The sequence below is a fragment of the Psittacula echo genome, assembly GCF_963264785.1.
Source record: "Psittacula echo genome assembly, chromosome: 26".
Lineage (NCBI taxonomy): Eukaryota > Metazoa > Chordata > Aves > Psittaciformes > Psittacidae > Psittacula > Psittacula echo.
In genome coordinates, this window is record NC_137761.1 from 2,956,782 (window position 1) to 2,984,774 (window position 27,993).

The 27,993-nt window shown below is 51.5% G+C and overlaps 2 protein-coding genes across 3 annotated transcripts; one reads left to right on the plus strand and one right to left on the minus strand.

Annotated features, from left to right (window-relative positions):
- Positions 1-54: 54 nt before the first annotated feature.
- LOC308230440 (GON-4-like protein) lies at positions 55-21,779 on the minus strand. Its single transcript, XM_080635158.1, is given in 32 exon segments — positions 55-546; positions 933-1,035; positions 1,429-2,143; positions 2,533-2,740; positions 3,192-3,305; positions 3,584-3,703; positions 4,054-4,197; positions 4,779-4,922; positions 5,410-5,607; positions 5,752-5,933; positions 6,472-6,715; positions 7,150-8,874; positions 9,650-9,766; positions 10,363-10,513; positions 10,692-10,836; positions 11,031-11,202; positions 11,524-11,610; positions 11,975-12,173; positions 12,948-13,051; positions 13,344-13,384; positions 14,053-14,154; positions 14,593-14,785; positions 15,373-15,543; positions 16,334-16,438; positions 16,661-16,756; positions 17,455-17,505; positions 17,891-17,941; positions 18,253-18,327; positions 19,173-19,369; positions 19,740-19,901; positions 20,815-21,611; positions 21,613-21,779. Coding segments are annotated over 32 exon segments (7,224 nt in total). The 5' UTR covers positions 21,774-21,779; the 3' UTR covers positions 55-396.
- SYT11 (synaptotagmin 11) lies at positions 21,772-27,122 on the plus strand (the record flags this gene model as incomplete). 2 transcript variants are annotated; one of them, XM_080635171.1, is made up of 4 exons in its annotated part: positions 21,772-21,805; positions 24,063-24,886; positions 25,904-26,027; positions 26,792-27,122. In XM_080635171.1, the coding sequence occupies 4 exons, from the start codon at positions 21,772-21,774 to the stop codon at positions 27,100-27,102; spliced, it is 1,293 nt and encodes a 430-aa protein (XP_080491297.1). In that variant the 3' UTR covers positions 27,103-27,122. The 2 variants fall into 2 exon arrangements, with proteins under 2 accessions (XP_080491297.1, XP_080491296.1); XM_080635170.1 differs by lacking the exon at positions 21,772-21,805 and having other exon boundaries at positions 23,875-24,886.
- Between the last annotated feature and the right edge of the window lie 871 nt (positions 27,123-27,993).

Here is a 27,993-nt window from a genome sequence, read left to right on the forward strand (position 1 = left end):
AATACACAGCTCAGGGCGGAGCTTCCCCACCTACAATCAACACAAGGGGAGAACTTACAAAACGCCTCCAGTCGGGTGTTTGTTCCACAGGAAAACAGACATCTTATGGTACAATATTTACATGGTTCAAAGGCTGTGGGGTCCACAAGCATCCGTTCTGCTGCTGGAGGTCCCCATGGAGGTTCTAGAGGCTCTCACACCCTAACACCCTTCTCCAGGCCCTTAGTGCAGCTTGACAGGAGTACAGCAGGAAAATGAACCCAAAACCACCCCGGAAGGTGCCATCTTCAGTACCCGTGCAAATGGTTTTCCTTTACCCACAGCACAAGCCTAGCAGCAAACGCAAACAACTCCCCTTCTGGTGCAGGCAGGAGCTTCTCAAGCCCAAACCAGCCCTCAGTCATCAGGTTCCTCCTCAGAAAGCAGCAGGTCTTTGTCTGACAGCTGGTCCGTGTTACTGGTACTGGTAGCATCCTCCTCATCTTCAGAGCTCCCATCACAGGATGTGTGGAACAGCCTCATCAGTTCTCTGAACCTGTGGGATACCTGAAGGACAAGGGAAATGCAAGCTGAGGTTATCTTTTGGTTATCTTTTTTGGTGGTGCAACAAGGGGATGGCCCAGGCTGGAGCTGAGGGTGTTTTGTGCTTCCATGTTAAACCCACAGCAGGTTTTTATGCAGGGTTCAAGCAGAAAGGGAACTGGGGGAGCACCGGGTGCTGCGGTCTCCTCCGGCACAACAGTTCTGTTGGTTTGGCCGCACCAGCACGCACCAGGGTTTGGTTTGAGCTTTTGATTTCCAGCTGGGATTATTTTTCCCTGATGCAGCATCAAATCAAAGTTCAAAGCGGGAGACGCAAAGCTCCGCTTCCCCTTCCTTCCCCCTGCCCCAGTCACTGCAGCAGAGAGCAGCAGCTCCGCAGCAGCCCTCACCTCGCTGGCGGTTTTGTTGCCCAGTTTCTGGGAGATGGCGTGGAATGTTTCCAGCTGGGCTCCCTTCTCCTGGCACGTGGTGAGGATGACCCTGTCGGCCTCCCTGCAAAACGGCACAAGAGCTGGAAGGCTGCTGAGAGCAACGCCTGACAGCACGCGAGAGGCCTGCTCCTGGGGAAGGGCAGCAAAGCAAGGCCCTGGCTTCTTCCTTTACTCACCCATCACAAGACCTGGCTCAAAGAGCTGCATTTGGCCCAGTTCTAAAGCCTTTCGAAGGAGGGAAGTGAAATCTTTCCCAGCTTGCAGCATTACAATTACACTGCCACAAGCAGACCCTGTTTCTCCCAGAACCAGCAATGAGAGACAGAGGGAGTCAAAGGCAGGGGGCAGAAGACATTTGAAAACGGGAATACACAACAAAGGACTCCATAACACGGAAGCTGAAGCCAAACACCGAATGCTCAGAGGATGGAAGGTGCAGCTCAGGCAGACCTACCTGGTCCAGAGGACAACCTTCTCCCCGGTCGAGCTGACTTTGCTGTTCTTGGCACACACGGTGGCCTCGGTGACTCGCTGCTGCTGTTGCTGCTCCTCCTCCCTGTGGCCCAGGGAGGCAGGAACCCCTCTGTCCTCCACCTGCCCGGAACGCTGCTGCCCCTGGAAGCAGCGCTTTGCATTTGCCTTCGATCTGCTCTCAGTGCAGCCCAGCTCATCCGGCTCCGAACCACAGCGCTCAGGGGATCGGCAGCTGCGGCTCTTCCCCGGCGCTGACTTTCTGCAGCCCTGCTTTGCTTCAGGTTTTCCTTCCAGAGGCAGAGGGGAGCCCTCAAGTTCTTGCAGCCCCGATTCTGCAGCGTGCCCAAGGGCAGCTCCCGAGTCAGGGTGAAGCCCTTCAGCCTGACACAAGCCCTGTCCGGAACAGGAACTCGATGCCATTGAACCCTTTTCTGGAGCAGAACGAGGGGGCAGCAGCAGCTCTGCAGCTCCTTGCTGCTGGCTCAGTCCCTCCCTCCCCCCGGTGCAAGGGCAGTCTTTGGTTTCTTGAGGTAGTTTTAGAGGAGCTTTGTGGAGCTGGGTCCCTGCGGGGCCGTCGTCCTTCGCAGCAGCCACAGCAGCTCTGGCTGCCCCCTCTCGACCCCGGCTCTCCGGCAGCGCAGGCTCTGCAGCAGGTTCGTGGCTGCTGGAGACGATCTTCCCCTGCACGTGAGGTCCTGCGGGAGGCCCACACAAGCTGGGATGAGCTGTTAGAGAACCTGGGGAGGTTTCACTATGGTTATTACATGCACTGTGAACGGAGGGAGCAGTTCTGTGATTCCAGCTGCTGTTTACCCATCCTGTACTTCAAAGAAGTCAATGTGCTGCAGCACTGCGGGTTAGTACAACCAGCTGCTGGGTGAAGAAGTGCAGGGGGTTGGAACCGGAGGAGCTTTAAGGTCCCTCCCAACTCAGCTGTGATTCTATGGCAAATGCACGTTTGGAGCATCCAGCGTGGATGAACACAAGGTAAGAAAATGAAAGGTTCCCAGAGTTCCCCTCTTTCCACTTGATCGAGCCAGCTCAGAGAGCACTGACAGACCTGCCTGGGCACACGCTTACATACCTGGAGCCAGAGACTCTGCTTTCCTAGACCCAGGTTTTGGTTTGCTCTGGACATCCTCTCCCTCATCTCTGCTCTCCAGGCTTTCTTCTGCAGCTTCCTTAGACATTCCAGACTCCTTCCCTTCAGGCTGGGGACTGGATTCTTGTTGACCAAGGTTTGCACTGAGCTCTTGAGAATCCTTGTTCTTATAGAATTTGTTTTCACACACCTGCAAATCAATGCAGAGGGATCCAGTTACAGATGGAGCAGGGATCCAGCCAAACCTAACACCTCAGCCTTTGCTTCCAAAGCATTCCTTGGCCCTCGCAAAGGCTCCAGGTGGCACTTAGATGAGTCCTTTCTCTTATGAAGAGGCACCGTTCTTTCCACAGTGGCCACAGAAGCATCTTCCAGTTCAAAAGCTTAATTCTTAAAAGAACACCCAACTTCACATTACTGAGCACAGCAAGGGGGGGCAGTGGAAAGTGAGCAGGAGACAGAGAGGGGAAGGGCTGTGCAGTCAGAGCTCCAAGAGGAAGATGCTATTGGTCACCTTTTGAGTTACGTTCTTCCTCAGTACATCACGTTGGCGACACGAGGCTGGACGGATCACCACAGGGGACTCTTGGCAGGACTCTACTTCCCACTCACCACTCCAGCGACTGCGCCTGTCAACTAACCTTACTACTACAATGGCTGCAGGTCCTCCTTTTGCTTTTCTTTAGCTTGAGATCGCTGCTCCCTTCGTGGCAGGAACATGAACATTCCTTCATCCCATCTCCCCACTCGACCTCCTGGAAACAGACATACTCCAGCTGACAAATGTGCATGGAACACAAAAATGAGAGGCAGGGGAAGGTGAGCCCCAGAGGGAGCAGCAGGGCTGGGGCCCTCTGCACACACCCAGAGAGGCCCGAAGCGATTTTGCCGCTGGCCAAGCAAAGCACAACAGAAACCTTTCAATGCCCTTTCTTCAACTCTTCCCAGGCTCTTGTCCTGCCTCTCACGTTTCTCCTCACGGGCATTTGCTCAGGGTCCAGACACGTGCAGGAGTCAGACACCCCAGGCCCACCTTGTCATTGCTCTGGCTGACGATCTCTTTCCGCTTCTTTGCCCTGGAGGCTGCGTGCATCTTGGGTGGCTCCTCCTCCTCCTCCACATCTGGCAGGGACACTTCTTCAAACCCATCAAACTACAGGAGAGAAACACAAACCCTGCTCTTATCATGACAGACCCAACTTCATTCTCCCCAGGACAACTGAGCTCGCTTCCAGGACGTGACAAGTTCCAATATGCTCAAACAGACAAATGCTAGAAAACCATAGAATGGTTTGGGTTGGAAAGGACCTTAAGATCATCCAGCTCCAACCCCTTGCCATGGGCACGGACACCTCCCACTAGGGACTCTGCTCAGTCCCCCAGCAGCTATCCCAGCCCTCTGCTTCCCTTGCTCTACAAAGGCAGCCTCAAGTTGAGGTCTTCAAGCTCAAACAAGACCAGTTTCTCCCCTTTTTGGTGGTCTTAGGGAAAAGGTTGCTCCACCTCGTATTCCTTCTCTTCTGTCCAGTTGATCTCCTCGAAATCGCCCATGCGGCTGGCAGAGGGCCGCAAGTGATCAAAGAAAACGGAGAACTCATCCTGCAAGTGGTCGTGGCCTTTCAGCAGCTGCCACATTTGGGTCTTCAGCTGAAAGAGAGAAACGCAGAGAAAATGAGGCTTTCGTTCCATGTTGTCACATTCTTCTCAGAAGGGTTTCTCAAAGCCAGAGGAGCATCAAGGCTCGACAGACCCCAACGTGGCGGTTTCTGCCTGCGTTGGTACTATCCGTGGATATTCTGAAACCATTCCACATCCAGCTATCAGACCTTGTAACCATCTTCCAATACCTAAAAGGGGCCGCAAGAAACCTGGAGAGGGGCAGGGGGTTGGAACTGGAGGAGCTTTAAGATCCCTTCCAACACAAACCACGGCAGGGGGGTTGGAACTGGATGATCTTAAGGTCCTTTCCAACCCTAACTATTCTATGATTAGCACAGAAATATCCCTCTAAAAGCCCAGGCAGACTCTGTAGCACTAAACTAGAACATATAAAAGCAAGGTGGAGGTAGGAGAGAGGAGACAAAGAGGCCAGTTCATTATAAAGCCTCTTGAAGGAGCAGCTTCAGCTCTCTACCACTTGTTAAACTCTTGTGGGCTCCAAGAGCGGCACAGGGGAACCCTGAAGCAGGGTAACTGCTGAGGCAGGAGGTACCCGGCTGCCCGCTTACCTCGGCGATCTCCTGGGGGAGGCACTCAGTGCAGCTCTGCAGGACTTTGATGATCTTCTGATGGTGGGCAGGGTTCTCAGCAAAGCAGATCTCCAGCTGCCTGAGGAACTTGCGGCTCTTTTCAAACGCCTGCTGCTCCTCAAACTGACCAAAGGGAGAGCACTGAGCACTCCTGCTCAAGAACCCATTCCCCAGAGCCTCCGGTTGGTTACAAAGCGCCTGCCTTGCTGCTTCTTTCCCATTCCCATTGACACCCAATGCAAAAGTGGGAAGAGGTGGAAGAGAAACAAGTCTTTGTAGACCAGTATTTCTGTAAGTGCTAAAGCTTTGCTTTCTGTGAGAGGCACAGCAGGTAGGAAAAGCCAGCAAGGATTTCCGACGTGGAAGGCTGATTTGTGAGACAAGGGAACCATTCCACTTGCTGTGTCTGCACAGTCTCTGCAGTTAGACTCTGATTCTCCAAAGCAATACCGAGTACGAGACTTAAACACTAATTAATAAACCAACAAGGCAAGCAAATGACTCACCAGCTCTTTACCTTTCTTGCCCTAGAAAGAACTCCTTATGCTTTCACTCCCCCAAGCATTCACTTTATCTGCTCAGAATCCGGCCTCCTCCTCTCACTACCTACCAGTCCACACTCCAAAGCTTGCTCTGGTAAAAGAAAGGCAGCAAAATCTGTGAGCAACTGCGGCCAGTCATGCAACAGCTTCTGCAGGGTAGAATAGAGATCCACGGCCGTTCGCTTGTCTGTGCTGATCTCAAACTCGTAGATAACGCGGAGGAAGTCCTCATACTTCCCAGGAACATGCTGCAAGGCTTCCCGCACCTGCAAAGAGCAGCAGGACAACACGTTATCCAGGAGGAAAACACGCTCATTTAGGAACCCTTCACCTCTTGCTACCTGAGCAGTCTCACAGGACTCCAAGTGTCCGCTGCTCCTCTTTCTGGTTCATCCGCTGGCCTGGCTTACCCTGCTTAGATAGGCTTGTGCAAATGCCAGATCCTTCTGCTCCCGCAGGGGATCTCTCTCCAGGATGTCTTCATCATACAAGAGCAGCAGCTTGGATGTATCTTTGCTGGCACGAGCCCGTCCCCTCTTATTCCTGGTTCTGTGGGAACTCCTGCTTTTCCCAGGGGCTTTCATGCTTTCTCCTAGGAAGAAGCACAAAGCAAGTGGGTTCTTTGTGGGTTTTTCAACCCACAAAGCTGGGTTGGCAGCCAGCTCCTCTTCTAGATCAATACTGCAATAGGAACGAAGGCTTCCAGAGTTGGTGAGGAGTTACCTGGTTACACTCTCCTGGGTATGAGCAATGCACTTGTCATGAATGAGGCTCCTAACACCTTTTACATTGCCTGGTTCTTTTCATAGCATCTGGCAGGAAAAGCCTCTGGGTACAGCAGCAAATCCATCCGAGCTCTTACTCAGATCTACTAAGAACTAATAGCTACATCTCCTGCACATCAGGGGCAAACCAGTCACAGTGCACAGAGCTCTGCTGTGAGCATCAGGGCTGCCTGCTCACACTTGCAAAGGGTCCTTTTAGCTTGTTATCTACAGGAATAGCCAGCATCACAGATAAATAACCAAGGGAAATGAAACCCAGAGACAGCTCCCCCATCCCTTTGCTGTTCATGCAGAAGCAGCTCCATCGCCCCATGCCCTGTGTCAAAAGAAACCCACAGGACTCACCTGCTGGAATTCTGTGGGCTTCCACCTGTGGGGCTGCCTTTGTCAATGGGAAGGCAGATTTGGGTTCCTCTGATGTATCTCCACATACTTCATCATCTTTCTGTGAACTCTCTATGCCTTCCCCTTCCTCCTCCTCCTCTTCCTCAGGCTCAGAGTTCTCTTCCTGGGAATTCTCTTCTTCAGAATCTCCTTCTTGGCTCAAACGTCTCTTGGTTGCCAGCCAAGTCAGTTTTTCCATTGTCTCCTTAGAAAGCAACAACAACCATCATCATCAGGTTTGCTTTCAGTGTTTAACATCATCCAGCAACCAGCTCGCTCCAGGAGCAACTACTCCACTGGGAATTCTAACAGCCAATTTGACAGATCAGAATCTGAGCAATAGAGGGTTCCACTGAAGGGCCAGAACCCAACCACCACCGGCTCTATTTCTGTATTCCAGAATCTGCCACTTCTAAAAGCCTGAAGCTGGACAGAATTCCTTAATGATCATCTCAGCTCCTAAAGTCTTGCTGGAATTGTGAGCTGGAAAGTAACTGTCACTTGAAGGTCCTTGCCATTACACAGCTAGTCCAGCTTTCCAATTGGATTCCAGCTGTGATTTGCCCTGACTCCACCGGGGTGTTTCAGGACACCAGTAGTTGTCATTAGCAAGGCTTAGAACCTTTTGCTTGCTCTTACCTGAAGTTCTGGCACTGAAAGAATGGATTCTTCTGAGGCTGATGACATTTCTTCATCCTCATCTTGTGTAAAGTCATCAAAGTCATCTTCTTCCTCTTCTTCTTGCCCTTCTCTCTCCCCGCCAGCTTCAGGGCCAGCCGGTGTTCCCACTGACTGCCCATCTATGCTGGATGAATCCTCTGGTCTTCCCAGTGGACTACTGAACTCTGCCTCAACATCTGCCGTGTAAGAAGGATTCTTTGGAGACTCACTGCTTACTTGCGGTCCAGCAACACCACCTACATCCATCTGCTGTTCCCTGTGGGGAGACGACTGCAAAGGCCAGCGCTGTTCTTCTCCCTTCTTATCACACAATGGATGCTCCTGTTTCATTTCTTTCAGGTCATCTGAGCATGAACATGCAGCCTCCATGTTCAGCTCCTGGCCAAGATCCAGCATGAATTCCTCCTTCACTTCAGCACATACAAGATCCCTCTTCTGCACTGGGTTTACTTCCTTGGTAGCATCATTTGATTCTTCAGATTCAATTTTCACTGTTTCATCTGGATCTTCTAAATGAGGCAAAAGGCCCACAGACAATGACTCTGAAGTGTTCTCCTCTCCTTCCACCACTGTCCAGCTACAGCAATCACTGTTATTCACCTTCTCCTGACTGCCATTACTTGCAGGGGCAGGATTTGTACTGCAGTCCTTGGGGGAGACAGCAGAGCATGAAGCGTACAACTCCGAGGGTTCAGCCTTGGCCTCTGCTGTACTTTTGTTGTTTCCAGCAGAGCAGGAAGGAACCAGATTCAGCTGCTCCTCGTTTTCACCAACAGATGATGCAGAAAGACCAACAGGGTTAGGGGACACAATCAGCGACGGGATTGAAGAAGTCACTAGAGGCTGATTTAACGGACAGGGGAAAGTGGATGGATTTACCAGTAAGGTTGTAACTGGAATCGCCTGAGTGCCTCTACCAACTGTGGTATTTATGGGCTGAATCATATTGCAGCCATTGCCTATATTCACCACTTTCACTGTGGTAGCAGGCACAGTGAGGATGACAGGAGACGGCTGAATCAAAGGGGAAGTCTTGATCAGTGGGGCAGATTTTGTCCCTTTCTTCCTCTGGTACCCCTTACGAACGCAAGGCTTGCGCGCTTTTGCTCCAGCCAAAGCTGGCAACATCACTTTGGGCTGAACAGTCACCGGATTTGAGGGCACAAGAGCGGGTGGGACAGCAGCTGAGAAAGCCTGTCTGGAGTCCGGGTGGGAGGTGGAAAGCACGTGCTGGAATTCCAAGCCATCTCCACTTCCTACCACTGCTGGAACGTTCAAGGGCTGCACTCCCGGCACCGTCTGCACCACTGGAGCTGGCTGGATCAGCCGGGGAATCTGGACCATCACTTTGCTGGGAGGAGCTTCCGACTGGGACAGCTTCACAGTTCTCTGGATGTTGATAGGGTTAGCACTGGGCTGCAGGCAAGGGCTCGGGCGAATGAGGACAGGCTTAAGAGCTGAAGACCTCTGCCTCCTCCATGCTCTCCTAGAGAACCGGTTGGCAAGGGGCTTTAGGGTCAGTACGAGGCCCTTTGGCATGAGGAGAGGGTATTTTTCATCATATTCTGTATCTGAAGCTTCCTTTCCCGTCCCCAGGACAGCTTCTGCAGCAGGTGAACCTGGTGCCTCCCTGGCATCTTCTGCCAGTTGCTTCAGCTCCCTCTGAATGGAGGGCAAGCTTGCCTAAAGGGAACAAGAGTTTATTATTTCAGCCCTTTGGCTATTCCTCTTATTACCACCTTCAAACAGCATCACAGAAGGCAACAGAGAGCAACTTGCTCCTAAAAGTAAAGCAGGTTTAGTTTATACTCCTGCTTATTACTGTCTACCACTTGATATTCACTGGATATTACTTTATATTGATGGGATTTACTCAAAGCCTTCAAAAGAATCCAAGAGCCTGAAAGAAACAAGAGAACTGAACTGCTTCAGAAAGGTTCCTTTAGTAAATACAAGACTTTGGGGGAAGGAAGCTTCCCTGTAGCAATGAAATGCAATCGGTGATTAAGAGAACTGGATTTTATGGCATCCAAGTGTAATTGTTGCCTCAGACGCAGTCCTCTGACTCACTATGGTCACTGTGTCAGTGCTGATTAACAACCTAACAAAGCCAAGTAACAAACATCACCGCATCAAACCAGAGACGCAGCAAACCAAGGATCAGGGATGGCCACGCTACCTTCAGTCAGCTTGGCAGCTGGGCAGACAAGCACTGAGAGTAGTGTCTAATCCTTACAGGTTGCTGAGTACTATTGGGCTTGCTACATTTCCTAGCTAGAGCCAGGACAACAGAGGGTCCCTTGCAATACAATCAGGATACGTTTTGACTTCAGAGCTGTAGCTTACCCAACAAACCCCTCTGGCCCTAGGCTGTAAAGAAAAAGGAAGAAAAACCCACCACCACCAAGAAAGAAATCAATCAAAACCAACCCCCCCCCCCATTTATAGCAGGAACTACCTTTAGCCAAAATGGGAGGCGATGCTCTTCTCTCTCCACAGGAGGCTTCCACTCCTCAGGCTGGACTTCCTCACAGCACTTGAACAGAACAGGCAACTGCTTTGTCTTTTTGTAGTACTACATGGGAAGAGGAGAGAACGCAAGACAAGAGGACTGTGGTCACCTGGCTGGTGCAGCGTATGGGCTGTGCTCTGTAAAAGCGTTCATGTGAATGAAGTGATTCCCAAGAAACATTAAAGAAAGAGCAATAAAGGCTGACAAGAGCTCGCTGCCACCTTGGGTGCTCAGAAGGAAGCATGAAGTTCTAGCAGATATGCACTTGCTTTAAGTGCTGCTGGTTCTTGCTCTCACTTCAGCAGTGGTTATAGCTTATGGGAGCTGCTGGACAATCCCCATGGCTGCAGACAGCCCTTTGGTTTAAGCTTCACTACTCCAAGTTTATTTGTATGAATTGGTCAGGATTACGGAAGCCACAGCTGGGCTGTCTGCAAGTGCTGGTCTCTTTAGAGTCAGAACAGCAAGAGCAGTACTTGCACAGTCCAGAGGGTGAAGAAATCCTCATTGCTAATAAAAGGATGATGTTTTCTTCAAAGAAAATAGAGCACAGGCACAAAATGATCCTTGGAACAACCAGCACGTCTCTTCCTGTCCAGCAAATCAGCAGACATACGAAGCTGAGAGATACCAACCCGTAAGCTACAGGCACCACTTACTCTGATGATGTTATCAGGGGCTCGGTTCATATTGAGGTTCTTGATCCTCACTGTGAGCTGGTGGGCAGTTTTTGTTGGCAACAGATATTTGCTGATCAAAGGCTTTGGAAACTCCGTCCCTTCAAAGTGTTTCAAACCTAAAGCTAATAAACTGAAGGAGGAAAAAGGGGGAGAGGGAAGAGAAGAAGCCTGTTAGACAGGATGGCAGGCTGCTGTTTGGATGTGCAGGACACAGGACACAGCTAGCCCCAAGGTTTGCATCCTAGAAATTCTCCTTAGCAAAGCAGCCCCATTCATGTGCATTTCCTGCAACAATTCCAAGCTCTTACTTGTCCTCCGCCTTGGTGAAGATGATCTTGTCCCGTGGAGGGTTTGCTTTCAAGGAACATATTGGCAGTAACTCGGGATACATAAAGACTCTCCTTGTTGCCAAAATCCATGCCACTTGCTTTGGTAAACATGGGAATTCATTGGCTGTGAAGAGAATTAACTTACTGTGGTGCAAGCTTAAGCAGCAAAAAGGCAGTCAATGAAATGGGTGGATTTATGGACAAATACCTCACAGAATCAAAGTAAATCCATTCCAAAGAGCAGCCTGAACCATCTCTCATCGGGAGACAACTCTCACTGTGAACACCTTCCCATGGCTTCTCCCTTCAGATACTCACCACTTTTCTTCACAGCTTTGCGAGGGCTCCAGTCCACTTGGACTTGGGCATGAAAATCCTCAATGAGCTGCAGGGCTCCCTTCAAGTTGCAGGGCTGGAACATGGTCTGAAACTTCGGATTGAAGGACAGGTGAAGGAGCGTGGAGCTACGAGCAAAGTTCCCAAGCTCGCTCTGCCGAGTCAAACACAGAGGAACATAAGCCAAGAGGCCTTCCAATGGACGGTGAAGACAAATTCTTGCTTTTCAGTATTTCCAAGGAAACAGCAAAAAAATGACATTTCAAAGCCCTGTTATTAGTGAACATGATGTGAATTATTTCTCTAAGTACTGAGCATGTTCGTCGTAGGCTTACAACATCACCCCCTTAGTGAGGGCTAGTTTCATTTAAGGGCATCAATGAATTAATCTCTCCAAATTAACCTCTCGAAATACCTCCAGCAACCAGCAATCATTAACATTCACTTTTAGCTCTGATTTGAGACATATCCTTACCAAAAACATCCTGGTGGTACTGGCCTCTGAACTTAAAGCAGGGTTGGAACTTGCGAGGAGATGGATTTGAGTCAGAAGCTGAACATGCTTGAAGAATAAAATCAGACAAATGGGGGTTTGTTTTCAGTGGATCAGAAATCCAAGAAACTGGAAAGCACAAGTATAGAGGCACAAGAAATATCTCCTGAGCACCCCAAAAACCACATTCGGACTCAACTAATCTAAGCAATAGAAAGCTGAGGGGAAACTTGAATATCCATCCAATTCCAATAGTCTTTCAGTGGAATTGGGCATGTAAACATCACCTACAAGAGCTCCAGCTTCAAACATGGCTTTTTCAACTCACTGCCCTAAGAAAGCACACCCACATGCTTGCTGCACCACTGCCTCCCCCTGCCCCTACAGTATCCAGCAAATACTCATTAGGTCAGACCAGGTAACATTTTATTACCTGCTGCATTTGCTGCTGGAGCCTCTTTCTTTGCACACTGTCCAGAACAAGGCTCTGGAGAGGCTTCTCATTCTGAGGTTTGGATTTTTCCATCTCCTGTGGTGGCTTAATGGAGGACTTCTTCATTCTCAACTGCTCAAGCTGCTCCTTCACTGTCCGGTGTTGTTCGTTCAGTAAATTGGCCAGGGGCTCTTCAAATCTGGTTGAGACCAAAAGAGAATGGCACCCCGCAAGCAACAATAAACCTAGCAAATCCACGCTTTGCCACAAAACCACCTGAATCTTGTATACAGATAAAACTGGGGAAGAAGCGACTGGGAGAACTGCCCCCCCCCGAAAATTCACACAGGTGGCTATTGTCAAAAGACAAATCATACAAATAGTAAGAGAGAGCATCCAGATTCCCTGCTTTTAGTCTGTAGCTGGTTTAAGAGTTGCTTCACTCCCCTCTGGTACTGCTCATCCCAGAGAGAGTATCAAGAAACTCCAGCCTTCATTTTAGCTCCTTTCCCAAACAGATACAGCTTGGATCTTGAGCTGATCTGCCCCAAAAACCAGGAGACACCATTCATGCTGCAGTTCACCTTCAGCCACTTTCTGTAACTGGTTAAACAGGTTGACCTAGAAAGTCAGTGCTTTAGACCCGTCCTCCTCCAAGTCACTGTTTCAAGTATAACCCATCCCAGAAATCCTCAAAAGCCAACTTCCAAACTTTATCAGCAGCTCAGCCCTAGGCCTCAGCCATATTAAGCAGTCTTCCCTCAGAAAAGGCCACCATTACATCCAAGCTATTTACTTAAAAGGCAAGGCAATGGCTGGCCAAACCAGCTCCTCAAGTTTCTTGTCACCAAGCAGTGGCCTGTGCTGAACAGGCATTACCTCCCTGGGGGATGGCACAGGAAAGCTGCAGGTAACCACAGGCTTTTTAGCATAACAGTGTAATTTTCCAACTATTCAAAACCATTGACCCTACCTAAGTGCCTGGGGTGTATTGAAGTTCGGCCGTGACTCTGTAACATTATCCTCATCTTCTGGACCTTCATCTTCCATGTTGGAGAAACCCATCTCATCCTGAAACTGAGAGCAAATGCGTAGCAGCACTCAGCAACAGAAAGCTCAAGCAGCACATTTGTCTTTAGCCGATACAGCTCATGACAATCCTCAAGCACACACATTCATCTGCAGGGATTTAAGGACGTTCCTATGTATGTTCCTTCCCATGGCTAAAAGTGACACTTTCACGATAGGACCCCTTTGCACATAGTCAGCGCTAAGCATCTTCCTGAGACCACCCCTTTATGGCTTTAAAATTTCATGCCAGAGCTGAGAAAGATCTGTTCTTCAGTGCTATACCCAATTTATCACTTACTGTCTCAAAGAGCTCCTCCATCAGTTCGTTCACTTCCTTTTCTGCAAGTAAAATTAAAAAGCATGAAGATTTCTTTCCCAAGAAACACTGTCATAAAATCAAGTCACTGAAGGAATCTCTCTGGAAAAGCAAAGCCCTCTCCTTGCAAAGGAAGGACCAAGAAGGAAAGCCCCCTGATATTACACTCCTTTATAACGCTGGACCCCAGAAAGCTTCAGCTGAGACTGTTCTGAATGAGCAATGGAATTCAAAAGCTGATTTCCAGAATTAAGCTGGAAGTTAAGCTGGGCTAAGCCCTAAACCAAGTGTGCTTTGTTGAGAAGATGAAGAACGCTATGTTTATAAAACTAACTTGAAGATTGAAAGGACTTGGAGAACACTGAACTCCACTCAAGTCACAGGGCAAGCATTCAATCCTGCATTGGCCAAAGCTCTATGCAAGACTCTACTAGCACCTAAGGATTATTCTTCAGTCTCTGCTATGGAGTAAAGTTGCATTTGACAGCACAGCAGCTCTGACCAGAGCCTTCCATGTATGCACAGAAAGGCAGCTTTGCAGAGGAACGCTCTTCAGTCAGTATGCAGATTGGTTTTAGCTAGCCTACACAGCAAAAATCTTGGCACCAAACCACTTCTCCAAGTGAATTATTAATCCTAACAAGAAAGGAGACGTGATTCCCACAGAAGGTGGGATTCCCAAAGGACTTACTCGTAATTCTCACAGCACGATCATTTCTGAAGTCTTCTGTATCTGGTTCATCCAGATCTTCCAGGAAATTGTACTCAGGGTCATCATCATCATCTGCTTCATCTAATAAGAAGCATGGTTTGAAACATCATTACCCTGCCCCAAGACCAGTTGCCAGGAGCAGAAGCAGTTTGTTTACTGCCTGACCGGCACAAAGAGCATCCTTCTTTGTAGCCATTTCCATTTAGAACAGGTGAATCTATTCTCTGTCACCTGAGTTCCAGCTCAATTTACAAAGACTGAAGTAGCAGTATTTCAATTTGTGCTTTACATTCCATGTGCACAGCTGTAAGCAACTGGTAAATTGAGGGCAAAAGGAAGTCAAGTCCCAAAGCTTGTTCTTGGTTCTTCTCAAAGAGCAAACCAGTTGTTTTTACCAAACCAAGTCCTGTGCTAACAAGGAGCATGATACACTCCATAGATTCAGGTGTATCAGTGCTCAGCTTCCTGACACAGCAGGATGGATTAAGGGCTGAAACCCATACATTTATTGATGGTTACCTTCATTCTCCACATCATCATTCATGAGTCCTCCAAGCCACCTCTTCCACTCCTCATCATCTGCAGTGTTAGGATCATACATATCAGGTGTGATATCTGGGGCTCGGAGCTCAGCCTCCAGCTGGCCAAGAGGAACATCCTTCAGTGGTCTCTTGGATCGGGTTCGGAAGGCAATGAGGCTGTCTTCCAGAGACTGAAAGGTGAAGGAAAACCACACTGGAATTACCAGTCTCTGCTTTTCCCAGTTTCTCTGGCAGCCAAAAAAAATCTCAATACCAAAAATACAAGATTCCTGACACAAGGAATCCTTTACTTTGGTAGAAAGCCAAACTTTCATTCCTTTTGCTATTAAACTGCTATTGGTGATAAACATGTTCTTGTTCATTTAGCTCATGTTAAACTCTTATCTGCTACCAAAGAAGCAATCCCCACTTGCACTGTTTTTCTCACTATTACAATGAAACCATGTTCTCTTTACAGCCGGCTTCCTCAGGGGTTACTACAAACTTGCCTGCAAAACACAACTAAGCTGGCAGGTTAGCCTTCAAAAGGAAAACTGTCTTCACTAGTCATGTCAATGTCATAGAATTACATTTAACAGTCAAAACAATGCTAGTGGGAGTTATGAGCAGAAACAAAGTGTAGTTACAACACAAGAAACTAGAAGCATACGTCACTAACACCGTTTTACTAACAACTGCCTTTATTCTCTCACAGAGCTGGCGTCCTACACGCTGTGGAGATTCCACCCACACTATTACAGCATCCCCAAACCAGTACCTGGTAAGAATCCATGCACACTGGGCTTGAAGCCAGTTCTTCATCCACTGCATGCAGCTTCTCCATGAACGTGCTGTCTTTGTTTTGCTTTGGTTTTGGAGGTGGTGGAGGTCCCATGGGAACTACTTCAGCACTAATATGTCTAACAACAGGCGTAGTGACCTTTTCCATCTGATTAAAAAGGCCTTTGTGTTAGAAGGGAAATGTATGTTCTAGATAAAACAAGGACAGAGCAAGTCTCTACCTGCTTGGCCGGAGTCTAATACAACAGAAAGGAGAGAAATGCTTCACAGAAGAAAAGGGATTCTTTATCCTACACTCACTTTATCTTTCAGGAAGTACAAGTAAATTCACTGTTGAAAAGACGTGCAGGAAAGAAGACATTTGGAAGAGCTGAATATCAGCCTCCATGTTACTAGAGCTGATAAACCTGAACACTGGTAATTGTGGCACACTCCCAGCTCTCCCAAAAGCAAACCCAGGGCAAGCAGAAGGTGGAAACAGCATTACATTATTGCTCTTTCATCAGCTCCAGTGGCAGTAGCCAGTTCTCACGCATGCTTTCTCGTTCTTGTCTGTTGATACTCGACTCTCACCAGCCAGCACATACTCCCACTGGTTAACAGTCCCCAGATATAAGCACCACTTCCTCCTCCGAAGCCAAGCACAGAATGCAATTCCCCTGCACTCCTCTCCCACATAAGCAGAAAAACAATTATTATCTGAGAAGAGCCTCTTCTTCCCATTGCCAGTGGTTTTAAGTACCTCTGTTTATTTTAGACTAAGCTCTTTCTGCAAGGGTTGCGCTTCACTGCTTATGCAGGAACCGCTGCAGAGGGACCCTAAAGCCACACAGCACCTGCCTCACACCACAGCCTGAAGCAGTAATGTGTCTTTGTGCTTTTGCATTAATAGCTTAGGAAGAAAGGCCCAAAGTTGTTTCTAAAGAAAGCAAGTTTACCTCGCAGAGAGTCCCTCCATCTTCATCAGAGGATCGCCTCGTCCTAGATCGCTTTGCTCCCCGAGGAGAAGAAGCAGTGCTCTCTACATCACTTTCCAGTAAGCTCTACAGCACAAAAGATGCAGAAGGCAATCAAACACTGCTTTAACTCATAGTCCAAAGACTCCTTTTTGGTCAAATGAATACCACAGCATTGAAGAAACATTACTAGAAGGTCTGGGACAACTTACAAGTTTTCACATGTTAAAATAAAGAGCATTCTACTGCCTCAAACATGCAGACAGCTCCATGCTGATCACAACACATCTTTGTCCGAGTTGCAGTTACCTCTTCTGCAGTCTCGTCCTCATCCTCATCCTCAGGCTGGTATTCTTCATCAGACGAATCATCTTCCTCAAGAGGAATGTCCACAAACTGAGGAGGCTGCAACAGAACAGAACAGACAACTCTGTACAGGCGAGAAAGAGCTGCACTGTCAGATCAAAGGTTTCCAGCTGAGGAAATGCCCTGAAGCTCAGAAAGGAAGGAATGTGCTGAGAAAAGCTGAAGAGACCAAAGAAATTACTGAAGTACAACTGGTAAAGCAAAGGAAGTGGTTTAAAATGCCCAAAATATTTACATTTGTAGGATGGAAACACTGCATGAACAGACCCTATCTTAGAGATATGTTTCTAGTACCTGAATGGTCCCTTCCCTCCTGCCACACTGCTGGATCCTGCCTACACCTAGGTAACAAACCTTTTGGGGCAGGCAAAAAAAGCCCCGAGACCCAGGCTGTATTTCCAGAAAGTCCTACAGTGCATAGAACATGAGGTCTGGGCACTAACATTCACCATCAGAAGTTCCATCCAGGTAGAGGCTGCTGCAGTACCAATGTGGGAAGCTTAGAAGACATCCCTGTGGCATGTCATCACCTCATCCCAGTTTGTCTTCCCCTAAGGGCAGCTCTTTTGGGCCCTCTGTGCACCCAGTGCTATGTTAACTGCCCTGTCCTGTTTGCAGTGCTCCTGGTCACTGTATTGGCTATGTTAGACATGAATCTGCTTCACCCCTCCAAAAGATTCCTTGCTTTCAAGGTGCCTCTAGTACAGTCTGGCACTTCCCAGCAGTAGTTCACTTACCTTCACCTCATTTGCCTTCTTAATTGGAGAAATATTCCACGTTGGAATCACCTAAAGAGAGCAAAAGCCCTTTAGCTGGCTCTGAAAAGCATGGTCTGTGCAGCTTAGATCTCTTACACCAAATCAGTACTTGAGCTTGAGGCCTTGTCCTCCAAAGTAGCCAAGTAACAACAGACTTCCAACAAAGGCTTTCTGAGCTGCACCTGTGATCCCTGCAGCAGTAACTTCAGGATACTGTCAATTCACTGCATTTTCTAACTCTGACCTGGTTCTATTATTCTGCCCATCTAAAAGTTTTACACTGCTTTAACTTATTTTTTTCACATGAAGAATAAATCACATAAAAGTACACTTTACACCTCCTTCAGAAGACCCAGCTACCAAAGCCATTTGGGCAGGGGGAGGCTGCAATAGTCAAAGCAGATCACGTACTTACCACGCCTTTCTCCACAACTTCCTTCAGTTTGGAACGAGTCATTTTGGGCTCCTGAGGGTTTAAAAGAAGACAACAGCAACCGATTCAGCCGCTTTTCTTCACTGCAAACTTTCCCCCAGCAGCTCTTCACTACAAGGCTTTTCTCTTCTTTACATGCATTGCCTTTCAGGCAGGATCAGAGCGACATCAAAAATAACCCCTCATAATCCTGTTTCATCATTTACACTCATACGCAGACACTATTCACTTCATCCAAGTGGTAACAAAACATCAGTTATGGTCCCACCTATTCTCTCCATACCACAAGATAGACTGGGGAAGGTCCTGTGCATTTGGAACAACTGAAACCCCTTTTTACTTACAAACAACGGGATATCTTCGGTCTCACTGATGGCTGCTTTCATCATGGCAACCACATGCTCATTTGTGATCACTTCCTACAGGAACACACACACACAAAAAGGATCTTTTACACTGTTTGTCAAAAAGAAACAAACTTTAGGTTAAAATAAACTAGTTAGAAACAGGATGGAGAAATAGTCAGGGTACGATTGACTTTGTAATTATACAAGAACAAAGAAAGACTGGACATGAAAATCCATAAGGATTTTCTTAAGGGTAAAGATATCCTTAAGCATATCCGTAAGCATAAGGAGTGATACAAGCACGTGCACCACGGTGCCTGGGAATGTCCCCCAGAACAGATTCCCAGCAGGAGGAAAGAAAATAGTTGAAGGAAAAGCCCACCCCAATTCCCCTTCCTTTGTGTCACATCATGAGGAAAACCTCCCTGGCACATGAGAAATGCTGCCGTGAAGCTGCACCAGCTTCCAAACGGGTAAGGGTCTAATCCTCTAGAGAAAGCACAGAATAATCTGCGCTTGCAACATCGTGGTCCATCATTTCAGACAACGCTTTCTAGATTCCAAAGGCAGGCAGAAGGGAGCCAGTATCCGTGACTCCATCTCCTGAATGCCACCATAAGGTTCCAGGGAACGTAGGCGACTCTGAGGTATTTACAGCCCCCACACGGTGCCATGTGACAGAGAAAGATTCATTTCTGGCACTTGCTCAGGATCAGCTGGTGCCTCTGCCTGACAGAATCGTGGCAGCCTCCAATCTGTGTGCCACAGGGAGGGCAAGGAGGGAAATCCTTGAGCTGCCCTGGACTGGAACAGTACCTGCACAAAATAAACCCAAAGCAAAGCACACACACACGAGCCTCAGACTAAAGTCTAGAGGGCACTGTCTTAGAAAGCTGAGCACTTCCCTCCCCACTCACATGCAGGATGTTTCTCACGTTGACAACTGTCAGGTTGTGTTGTTTGGCTCCATCTTCTAAGGTGCGATCAAGGGTATCATCTAGCTTGATGTCACAGGACAAAGATCCCTCCTCCTCTTGACTTTTCCCTTCTCTTTTGCGTTTGGTTGCCTTCCTCCTCCTCTTCCTCCTTTCCATATCCTCTCCGTCTTGCTCCTCTGAAAATGAATAAACACGGAATCACCTTCCCATGCAGTACATCCCGAGAACCTGATTTAAACCACCCCAAACCCCAGCAGCTACAATTCTGCAGATACTGAAATGACAGCAGCTTTTCCAGAGGAGATCACCAAATGCAAATGGCCAAAAGAACCGGGATTGAATCTGAATGTTTGAATGATGGATTCAAACTCTGCAAGACCTGAGGGAGTCACTCGAGCAAACAAAGGTTACGTATTTGCCATCTCTATTGGCTTGAGCTTACAGAAGGGTCTCAGCAGCCTTTACCCCTCTTCCACATGGAGGTGTTTTAAGTAGTGAACAGCCCCAAATCCTCCTTTGCCTCCCCCGTCTGCTGGGGCCACTCACCAGCTCTGCTGCTCTTCAGCGGCTTCACCACGGGAGGATTCCGAACAGGCACCTGCAAAGAGCTTCTCGCTGGAGCCTCCTGCACTGCAGCCTGGCTTTCAGGCAGATACGGATCTCTCTGTGCGTTCGCTTCCACCTCTGCACACAGCTTGGGCATCTTCCCTGCGGACGGAATACACGGCGCTGCACTCAGACACCACACACAGCACAGCTGCGAGGCTGCTGCACTCCCTAAAGCTTATCATGACCCATTCAGATCAATGGCACCAGCCTAACCCAGCCTGGGGAAGCGGTCCAGGCCACAGAAAAGGCTGATTTCTTCAAGCCAGGGCTGTACTCCCTGTTGTAGAAATGCAATAGGAATCAGCAGCTAGGGAACACTGTAACTGTGTGCAATGTTAGGATGCAGTCTCAGAGCCACCTTAGGCCAGTTTAAACCCACACCAGTGCTGACAGGGGTGGCTGCATAACCCCTGCTCCGGTTTCAAGCCAGTCTTGATGCTTTGCCTCCCCCATCAAACCAGCTCCCAGAGAGCCAGGGAAAGGGAAGAAGAAGAGACCAGGCAATGCGGGGAAAGCGGCCACAACCACTTGCTACAGTCGGGTTAAACATGACCGGAGATCCTCCAGCACCACTTTGGTGGTGAATCCCTCTCGAGCTCCATGCTCGCTTGGGCCGTGTCTCGCTGCTGCAGTCCCTAAAGGACCAAACCCAGGGGCCGGCCCGGGAAACCGGGGCTGAATTTGTACAATTGTGGACGTGAGGCTGGAAGTAAGAAACAAAACCGAAGCAGCTCCGGAAGCACTCGCGGCTCAGCAGCACCAGAGGCGAGCGGCTCGGGGTCCCCTTGAGTTTCCTCGTGTTTTAAGGGAGGAGAAGCCCCAGCCTCTGAAAGCGGGATTCCTGCTCATCTTTAACCCCTCAGGAAGCCCCAAACGCACGCAGCACAGAGCCGAAGCACCCAAAGGAGCCGCGGTTCCTAAGCTCCGGTGCTGAGGCGCTCCCAGGGCCGGCAGCGGGGCAATGGCGTGCGGAGACCCCCAGCACCCCGCGACACGCTCCGGCCGCGTTTACCTTCCGCTGCCGCCGCTTCGGGAGCGCCGAGGCCCTCGGGGAGCTGCGCGCAGGCCTCCTTCGTGCCCGGCCGCTTCCCGCCCTTCAGCGAGGCCTCCCCGGGGCCCCTCCACACGCCCGGGCCGGCGGAGGGCGGCGCTCCGGCCCGGGCCGCCGCCGCGAGCTTGGCGGAGGAGCCGCCGTCCGCGGAGGAGGAGGAGCTCCCGGGCACGTCCCCGTCGTCCCGCGGGCTCTGTGGCCCCGCCACCGCCGCCCTCCGCTTCTTGCAGGGCAGCATCTTCAGCGACAGCGCCATGGCGGCGGCGGCGCCCGCCCGGAGCCCAGCACCGCGGCGCCCCGGGACCCGGGCCCGACCCGCCGGCTCCGCAGGAAGCGGAAGCGCCGCGGGGCCCGCCCGCCGCGCAGGCGCCTTGCCACTATGTTGGCCCGGCGCGGGGCGCTCCGCCGCCATGTTGGCGGCGCGGGGGCCGTCAGCCCCGCCGTGACGACGCGGGGCAGCGGGGGCGGCCGCCGCCATCTTTGCTGGGCGCCACCGCCCGGGGCCGCGCCGCCGCACCCCAGGGTCCGCCCGCGGCGCGCTCCCGCTCGCGCCCCCCGCCGGAGCGCATCGGCCCCGCAGCCGCCGTCCCGCAGCGGGCACGGGCACAGGGAGGGGGGAGCCACCGGCCCCGCACGCGCACGCGCGCGCCCCGCCGCTCCGCCGCCACCACCGCGCTCCTCGCCCGGGAGGCGCGGCCACAGCCCCGGCTCTTGCCGAGTCACCGCCGGGCGGCCGCGGGGCGGGGCCGGCCGCTGGCAGGCGCGGGAGGGCCGGGCCGCCGGGCGGGGCCTGCGCCGCACCAGGACCAGTCGGCAGCTCCTGCATCCCGGGCTCCGAGCATCCTCCGGGCGGGGGCCGGCAGCGCGGCGCCTCCGCAGCGGGCTCCGCATCCCGGTTGCCCCGGCCTCAGCTGGGCCATGGCGGAGATCACCAGCGTCCACCCGGGCTTCGGTGAGTGGGGCCGGGCCCCTTCCTCCATCCCGGCCGCGCTCGCCGCCCCCGAGGCCGGACCCCGCTCGGTGCGCGGAGCCCCGCAGGCCCGCTCCGGCCTCCTCCGCGGCGGCGGCCGCCACGCACCGCTGGGGCGGTGCCAGCGCTCGGCCCCGCAGCAGCCGCGGGGTCGCGGCCGGGCCCGGCGGGCGGTAGCGGGGCCAGCGGGGAGCAGGTGCGCGGCCCCCGCCGCATGAGGCCGTGTCCGGGCCGGGCCGCGCCGCGCCCCGGCCTTTGTTCGCACCTCCCCGGGGGCCGGGGCGGCTGCGGCACCGGCGGCGAGGCGGGGCCGGCCGGGGGGGCTGCGGCGGGAGGGGCCGGGGCGGCGGCCGCGCAGCGGGGCGGGGGGCGCAGGCGGGCGAAGGGGCCCGGGGGAGCCGGGAGCGGCGGTGAATGACGGAGATGGCGCGGCCGGGCCGCCCCAGGGGTGCGCGCAGGGGCCGGGGCTGCAGCGCTGGGGCTCGGTTGGGTTTTCCAGGCCGGAAGGTTCCAGGCGCTGCCTGTGTCTGTCCTCCAGCGAGCCGCTGCCCTTCCCCGCGCACTGTAAGGCCCCGTGGTAAAGCGCAGATGCTCCATGGCCGCTGGAATCTGAAGTACTTAACAGTAATCCTCCATTGCTGGAGCATAGCATGCTTCCTTACCTTTGACATCCGCTGCTTCCTGGGATCCAGGAGCCACGTGCTGTCATCATGGAGCCAGTGGCCACCATTAGGATAGAATTCACAACCCTCCGTTTTAAAAGGAAGTTTTCCCTTCTTTCCCGTTAATTGCAATGTGATTCCATCCCCCCCCGAGCCGGGTTCAGCATCACGTCGGAACAGAGACCTCTCCTGCAGAGTTTGAATTCAAAGGGGTGGTTCTGCGCTCTCCGAGAGAGGAAGGAGGCTGCGGTGCCATTGAAATGGACGTTGTGCAGAGCAAAGCTGCAAACTCGCAGCTAAAATCGGGTTGAGGCAGCTTTACCCAGGGCAGTTTTCAACTGGAAGGAATTACAGAGACCAGGCTAATGAATGGGTGGAATGAGGACCTAAGGAGGAGTTTGCAGCCAGGACAAGAGGGTGGCAGAGCAGGGAAGCCCTATGGGGGAGTGTTTTGTTAATCGGACAGATTCCTCTTGCTTGAGGCCGTTCCTGCAGTGGGGCTGAGCCACGCTTGGCTCTGAAGTCAATGCCCATTGCAAACCCTCGCAGGGACAGGCTGGGAAGGTTTCTCTCTTGCCAAAAGTGCCTTTGCCATTTGTGCAGGAAGGAGACGTTTCCTCTTGGAAACCAGTTTATTCCTGAGCCTGTTGGATGCTCAGGTTCGACACTGATCTTCACGTCAATCAATAGAGATGTGGGGAGGAACTGAACATGCAGGAGCTCTCTGGAGCTCCAGGGATGATGTGGGTGCATCATTTTCTCCTGTTTAGGGTTCAGAATGAAGACAGGAAAACCAGAGCTTGGCTTTAGCACCCTCTCAGTTCAGCTGTTGCAGGTTTTACCTTTGTGAAGAAGGAGCCATAGGGCAAGAGGGACGTTTTGTTTGCTTGCCTCCAAAGCAAAAGAGCAATTGGTTACTAAAGCAGTGACACAATAAGGAGGTAGGGGAAGAGTCTGACTTTACCTCCCCTCTCACCTCCCACCAAGGAGCCGAAGGCAGCAAAAGGAGCTCTCGCTTCTCTTCCCTTGTAAGAGTGAACAAGCCCCGCTCTTTCGCCCTGTCCTTGTCTTCCCTCTGCTGTCCCTTCTCCATCTGCTCCAGTTTCTTGGGCACCTTGGTGGCTCTTGACTGGAGTTCCTTGAGGGTTAGGACAAAACCATCGACCAGTTCAGGCCCCAGGGATTAGAACCGGTCATGAAGAATAACCCCGGGGCCAGTGTTGGTTACCCCATTGCTGTCCTTCACAGAGAACCGGGGAATGCTTCTGAACAGGGCATTCAAAACCGCAGAAAAACCCCAAAGCTTCCTGCAAAGCAAGAGCCACAATCCTGTGGGGATGCTGCTGGGGGGGAGATTGGAGCAGGCAAGCACTTGTTTGACATTCCCAACCCATGAAACCCAACGCAGGCCTTAGGAGTGTGAAGTGTTTCCCGTGTGGGGAAACCTAAGTTAAAGGCTTTGACACCCAGATCATGGCGTGAAGACCAGCACAGGAGCACTGGGTAGATCTCCATCCCCATGTGCTTGGCTCCAGGGGGGCACAAGCTGGTTCCTGACTGCCTTGTCTCCTCTGCAGATGTCTCTCCAGTGGTGGCAGGCCTCATTGGTGCTACTGTCCTCGTGGTTTCTGTCTCAGTAACAGTTTTTGTGTGGACATGCTGTCACCAGCAAGCAGAAAAGAAGCACAAAACCCCCCCGTATAAGTTCATTCACATGTTGAAAGGCATCAGCATCTATCCAGAGACCTTGAGCAACAAGAAGAAAATCATCCGCATCCGGAGAGACAAGAATGGCGCTCCCAAGGAGGCTGGAAGGGGAAACCTCTTGGTGGATGCTGCTGAATCCGGTTTAATAGGCTCTGATAAAGCTCCAGACGGGCCAAGCGCAGCCCCTCGCGTCGACCAGCTCCCCATCAAAGTCGATTACGGAGATGAACTAAGTCCGGATCAAAGCCTCACTCCAGGAGGAAGCAAAACGTCCTCGCCATCATCTCCAGGGGATGAGGTCCTCTTGGGTGAACTGACTTTCTCAGTGGACTACAACTTCCCTAAGAAAGCTCTGGTAGTCACTATCCAGGAGGCTCGCGGGCTGCCGGTGATGGATGAGCACACGCAGAGCTCTGACCCCTACATCAAGATGACAATTCTGCCAGACAAAAGGCATCGGGTGAAGACTCGTGTGCTCCGCAAGACGCTGGAGCCGGTGTTCGATGAAACCTTCACCTTCTATGGGATCCCCTACAGCCAGCTCCAGGACCTGGTGCTTCACTTCCTCGTGCTGAGCTTCGACCGCTTTTCCCGGGATGATGTGATCGGAGAGGTCATGGTGCCCCTTGCAGGCGTGGATCCGAGCACTGGGAAGGTTCATCTCACCCGGGAGATCCTCAAAAGGAACATACAAGTAAGTCGCTTTAGGTGCTGTGACCCCAGGGTCCTTGCATTGTGGCTGCTCCCGGTTCTTTTGGTCCAGGAGCCTCCGTGGTCTGATAAGCAGGAATACTGCAAATCCTGAGCCAGGAATCCCGTTTTTCCACAGATCATATGATGGGTATTAGATGGAGATACTCATGATGGTATTGGAGATACGTGTGATGGGTATTAGATGGAGGTACATACGATGGGTAGTGGGGATACATATGATGGGTATTGGAGATACATATGATTGCTATTAGATGGAGATACGTGTGATGGGTATTAGATGGAGGTACATATGATGGGTATTAATGGAGATATATATGATGGGTATTGGAGATACATCTGATGGGTATTAGATGGAAGTATGTATGATTGCTATTACATGGAGATACATATGATTGCTATTAGATGGAGGTACATATGAACCCAGAATTGCATCTAACCCCCCGTAAATGACTGCATGGAGCGAAGGCAGCAAAGGTGCATCCCCTGCTTAACAGCCCCTGGTTTCTGAGAGGGGAAGAGTGCAAATTGCTCTGAAGTAACTGCACTAAATTCAACTCACGTTTCCCTCCCAGGGCCAGGAATGTGTTTATTCTCCATCAGGAATTTTACAGGAGCAGCAGCAGCCTCTGTTCCTTGCACTGGAAGCGCTGGCTTAAACCCCCCGAATGATAACGAACATTGAAGGCTGCACACCCAGGCTTTCCCTACAGCAGCAGTTGAAAGAGGCTTCACCTCGGGGGGGATCAGAGCATTCAGAGTGACGGTTACCGTGGTGCTTCCCCAATTCCTGCGTTTGGGAATCCCCCCCCGCTCTGCCGGGTTAACAGCACCAGGCTCGGCGCTGCGAGTCAGCCCCCTCAGCAGGCCTCTGGTTGAGCTGTTGCAATTGCCTGCGCCTCCTTTTGCAGCTGCTCAGGCACTGGAAGGGGATGGCGTTGGTGCCCGTGTTTCTGAGGGCAGCTTGGCCTGAGAGCTTCTCTCTGTTTCCCTTCCCCAGAAGTGCATCAGCAGAGGGGAGCTGCAGGTCTCCTTGTCCTACCAGCCCGTGGCTCAGAGGATGACTGTCGTGGTGCTGAAAGCCAGGCACTTGCCAAAGATGGACATCACTGGCCTCTCAGGTAGAAGCTATTTTCTCCCCCTCGAAATGAGTAGAACAACGAATGTCCCAAGTCCCCTTTGAGCTCTTGTCACCTGCTTTGTTCACACCTTTCCTCCCACTGCTCCGAAGGGCAATGAGTCACCAGGAGCAATCCATCATCCCCAAGGGATGGTTACACAAAGACCAAACCCTTCCTGCTGCCAGACCAACAATTGCATCCTTCTGGCAGCTCCTTGTTCTCCAAATCCAGCAGATCTCCGTGTTGCTTTAGGGCACATCATGGATGCTCTGTGCCTCCATGCATTCCATGGAGAAACAAAGCTCTGTGTGCCTCGAGCTTCATTTTAACCCTAGCAGAGAGCAGAACAAAGAACGAAGTGGGGCTGAGGGAAACGGGAGGCTTTGGGTTGAACTTCCTTCCTTTCCAGTCCCCTCACTTTTCCAGCCCTGAATTCTGAACCCCCTTCAGACACTTCCATGGGTTATTCCCTGAAATAGGGGAGAAATGGCTCTTGTTAGAGATGAGCAGGGCCCAGCCCCGCACGGAGCTCCCCAGGAAGCTCCCACCACCATTTCCATGCCGCTTGCTCCCCCCCAGCCCCACGTCCCATTGAAACTGCTCCAGCCCTTCCAGCAGTAACCTCAGCAAGGAGAAACCACCCCAGTAGTGGAGCAAGCAGCCAAAATCCACACCATTCCCTTGAGCTGGGGCCAGTCCAGGGCGCTGCTCCCCCAGGAGCCTCCAGGGGCTGTGTTATTGGTCCCTTTGTCTCCGTCCTCCCGCAGATCCCTACGTGAAGGTGAACGTTTACTACGGCAGGAAGCGCATCGCCAAGAAGAAGACTCACGTGAAGAAGTGCACTTTGAACCCCGTCTTCAACGAGTCCTTCATCTACGACATCCCCGTGGATCTGCTGCCCGACATCAGCATCGAGTTCCTGGTCATCGACTTCGACCGCACCACCAAGAACGAGGTGGTGGGGAGGCTGATCCTGGGCGCGCACAGCGTCACGGCGGCCGGGGTGGAGCACTGGCGGGAGGTGTGTGACAACCCCCGGAAGCCCATTGCCAAGTGGCACAGCCTGAGCGAGTACTAGAGCTTGTAGGGCAGCCTTAACCCTGGTTTTAGCTGTAGGACTAAACCTTGGTGCAAGCAGCAGCAGCTGATGATGGGGTTCTCTCGTGATGTGATTTCTTGCAGGGCACTCAGATTCGAAAGAGCAGTCAATGAAACCCAGAAACACAGATATATATAACCGTGTACTCACGCTATTGCATGCCTAAGACAAACTGACCTTAGTATAACTACCACTATCAAGTTGCAGATTTTAATACAATTACTTCTCTGTCACTATGGAAGTTGTGTTTGTGCCGAACTGTCTTTGCCGGTATTCACCGAGATTGGCCTCTCTTTAGTAGGCTTCTCCCAGAGTTTAACCTCTAGTTTCTTGTTCGTTTGCCTGCCCCTTGGTTCTTGCAGTTCTGTTCTTTGCTGGTTCGGGAGCACCAACCACAGGTCCCTGGAAAGGTGGTTTGGAATTCTGCACTACAGAAAGGGAAATGGCCCTTTCCTTCGGGAGCCAAGTTCTCTTGTCAGCTCCTGGAACTCTTGGCACTGCCTCATCCTTGATGGGGGGCTCTGAGGCCCCAACAGCAGAGATTTCCATCTACAGTTCGCAGCCCACCAAAGGGCTCGCTTTGGGTGATCTGAGGGCCCTTTCCAACCCAGCCCATTCTGTGAAGGGCCCAAGAACACAAAGTGCTGGGTCAGGGACCTCCTGCTGATTCTGTTGACCCTTAAAGGGGGGATCCCACAGCTCAGGTCTGTGACAACGCAGCTGAGAGAGGAAAATGGGGTGCGGGGGAAAGGATCACAAAGCTTCCTTCCGTGCAGTTTGCGTTAGAGATGATGTGGAGCCAGCTCCCAAGGGAGGTCACCCAGGGCAAAGCCTGTTTCAAGGCACTTGTTCAGTTGTGAACGACTCAGC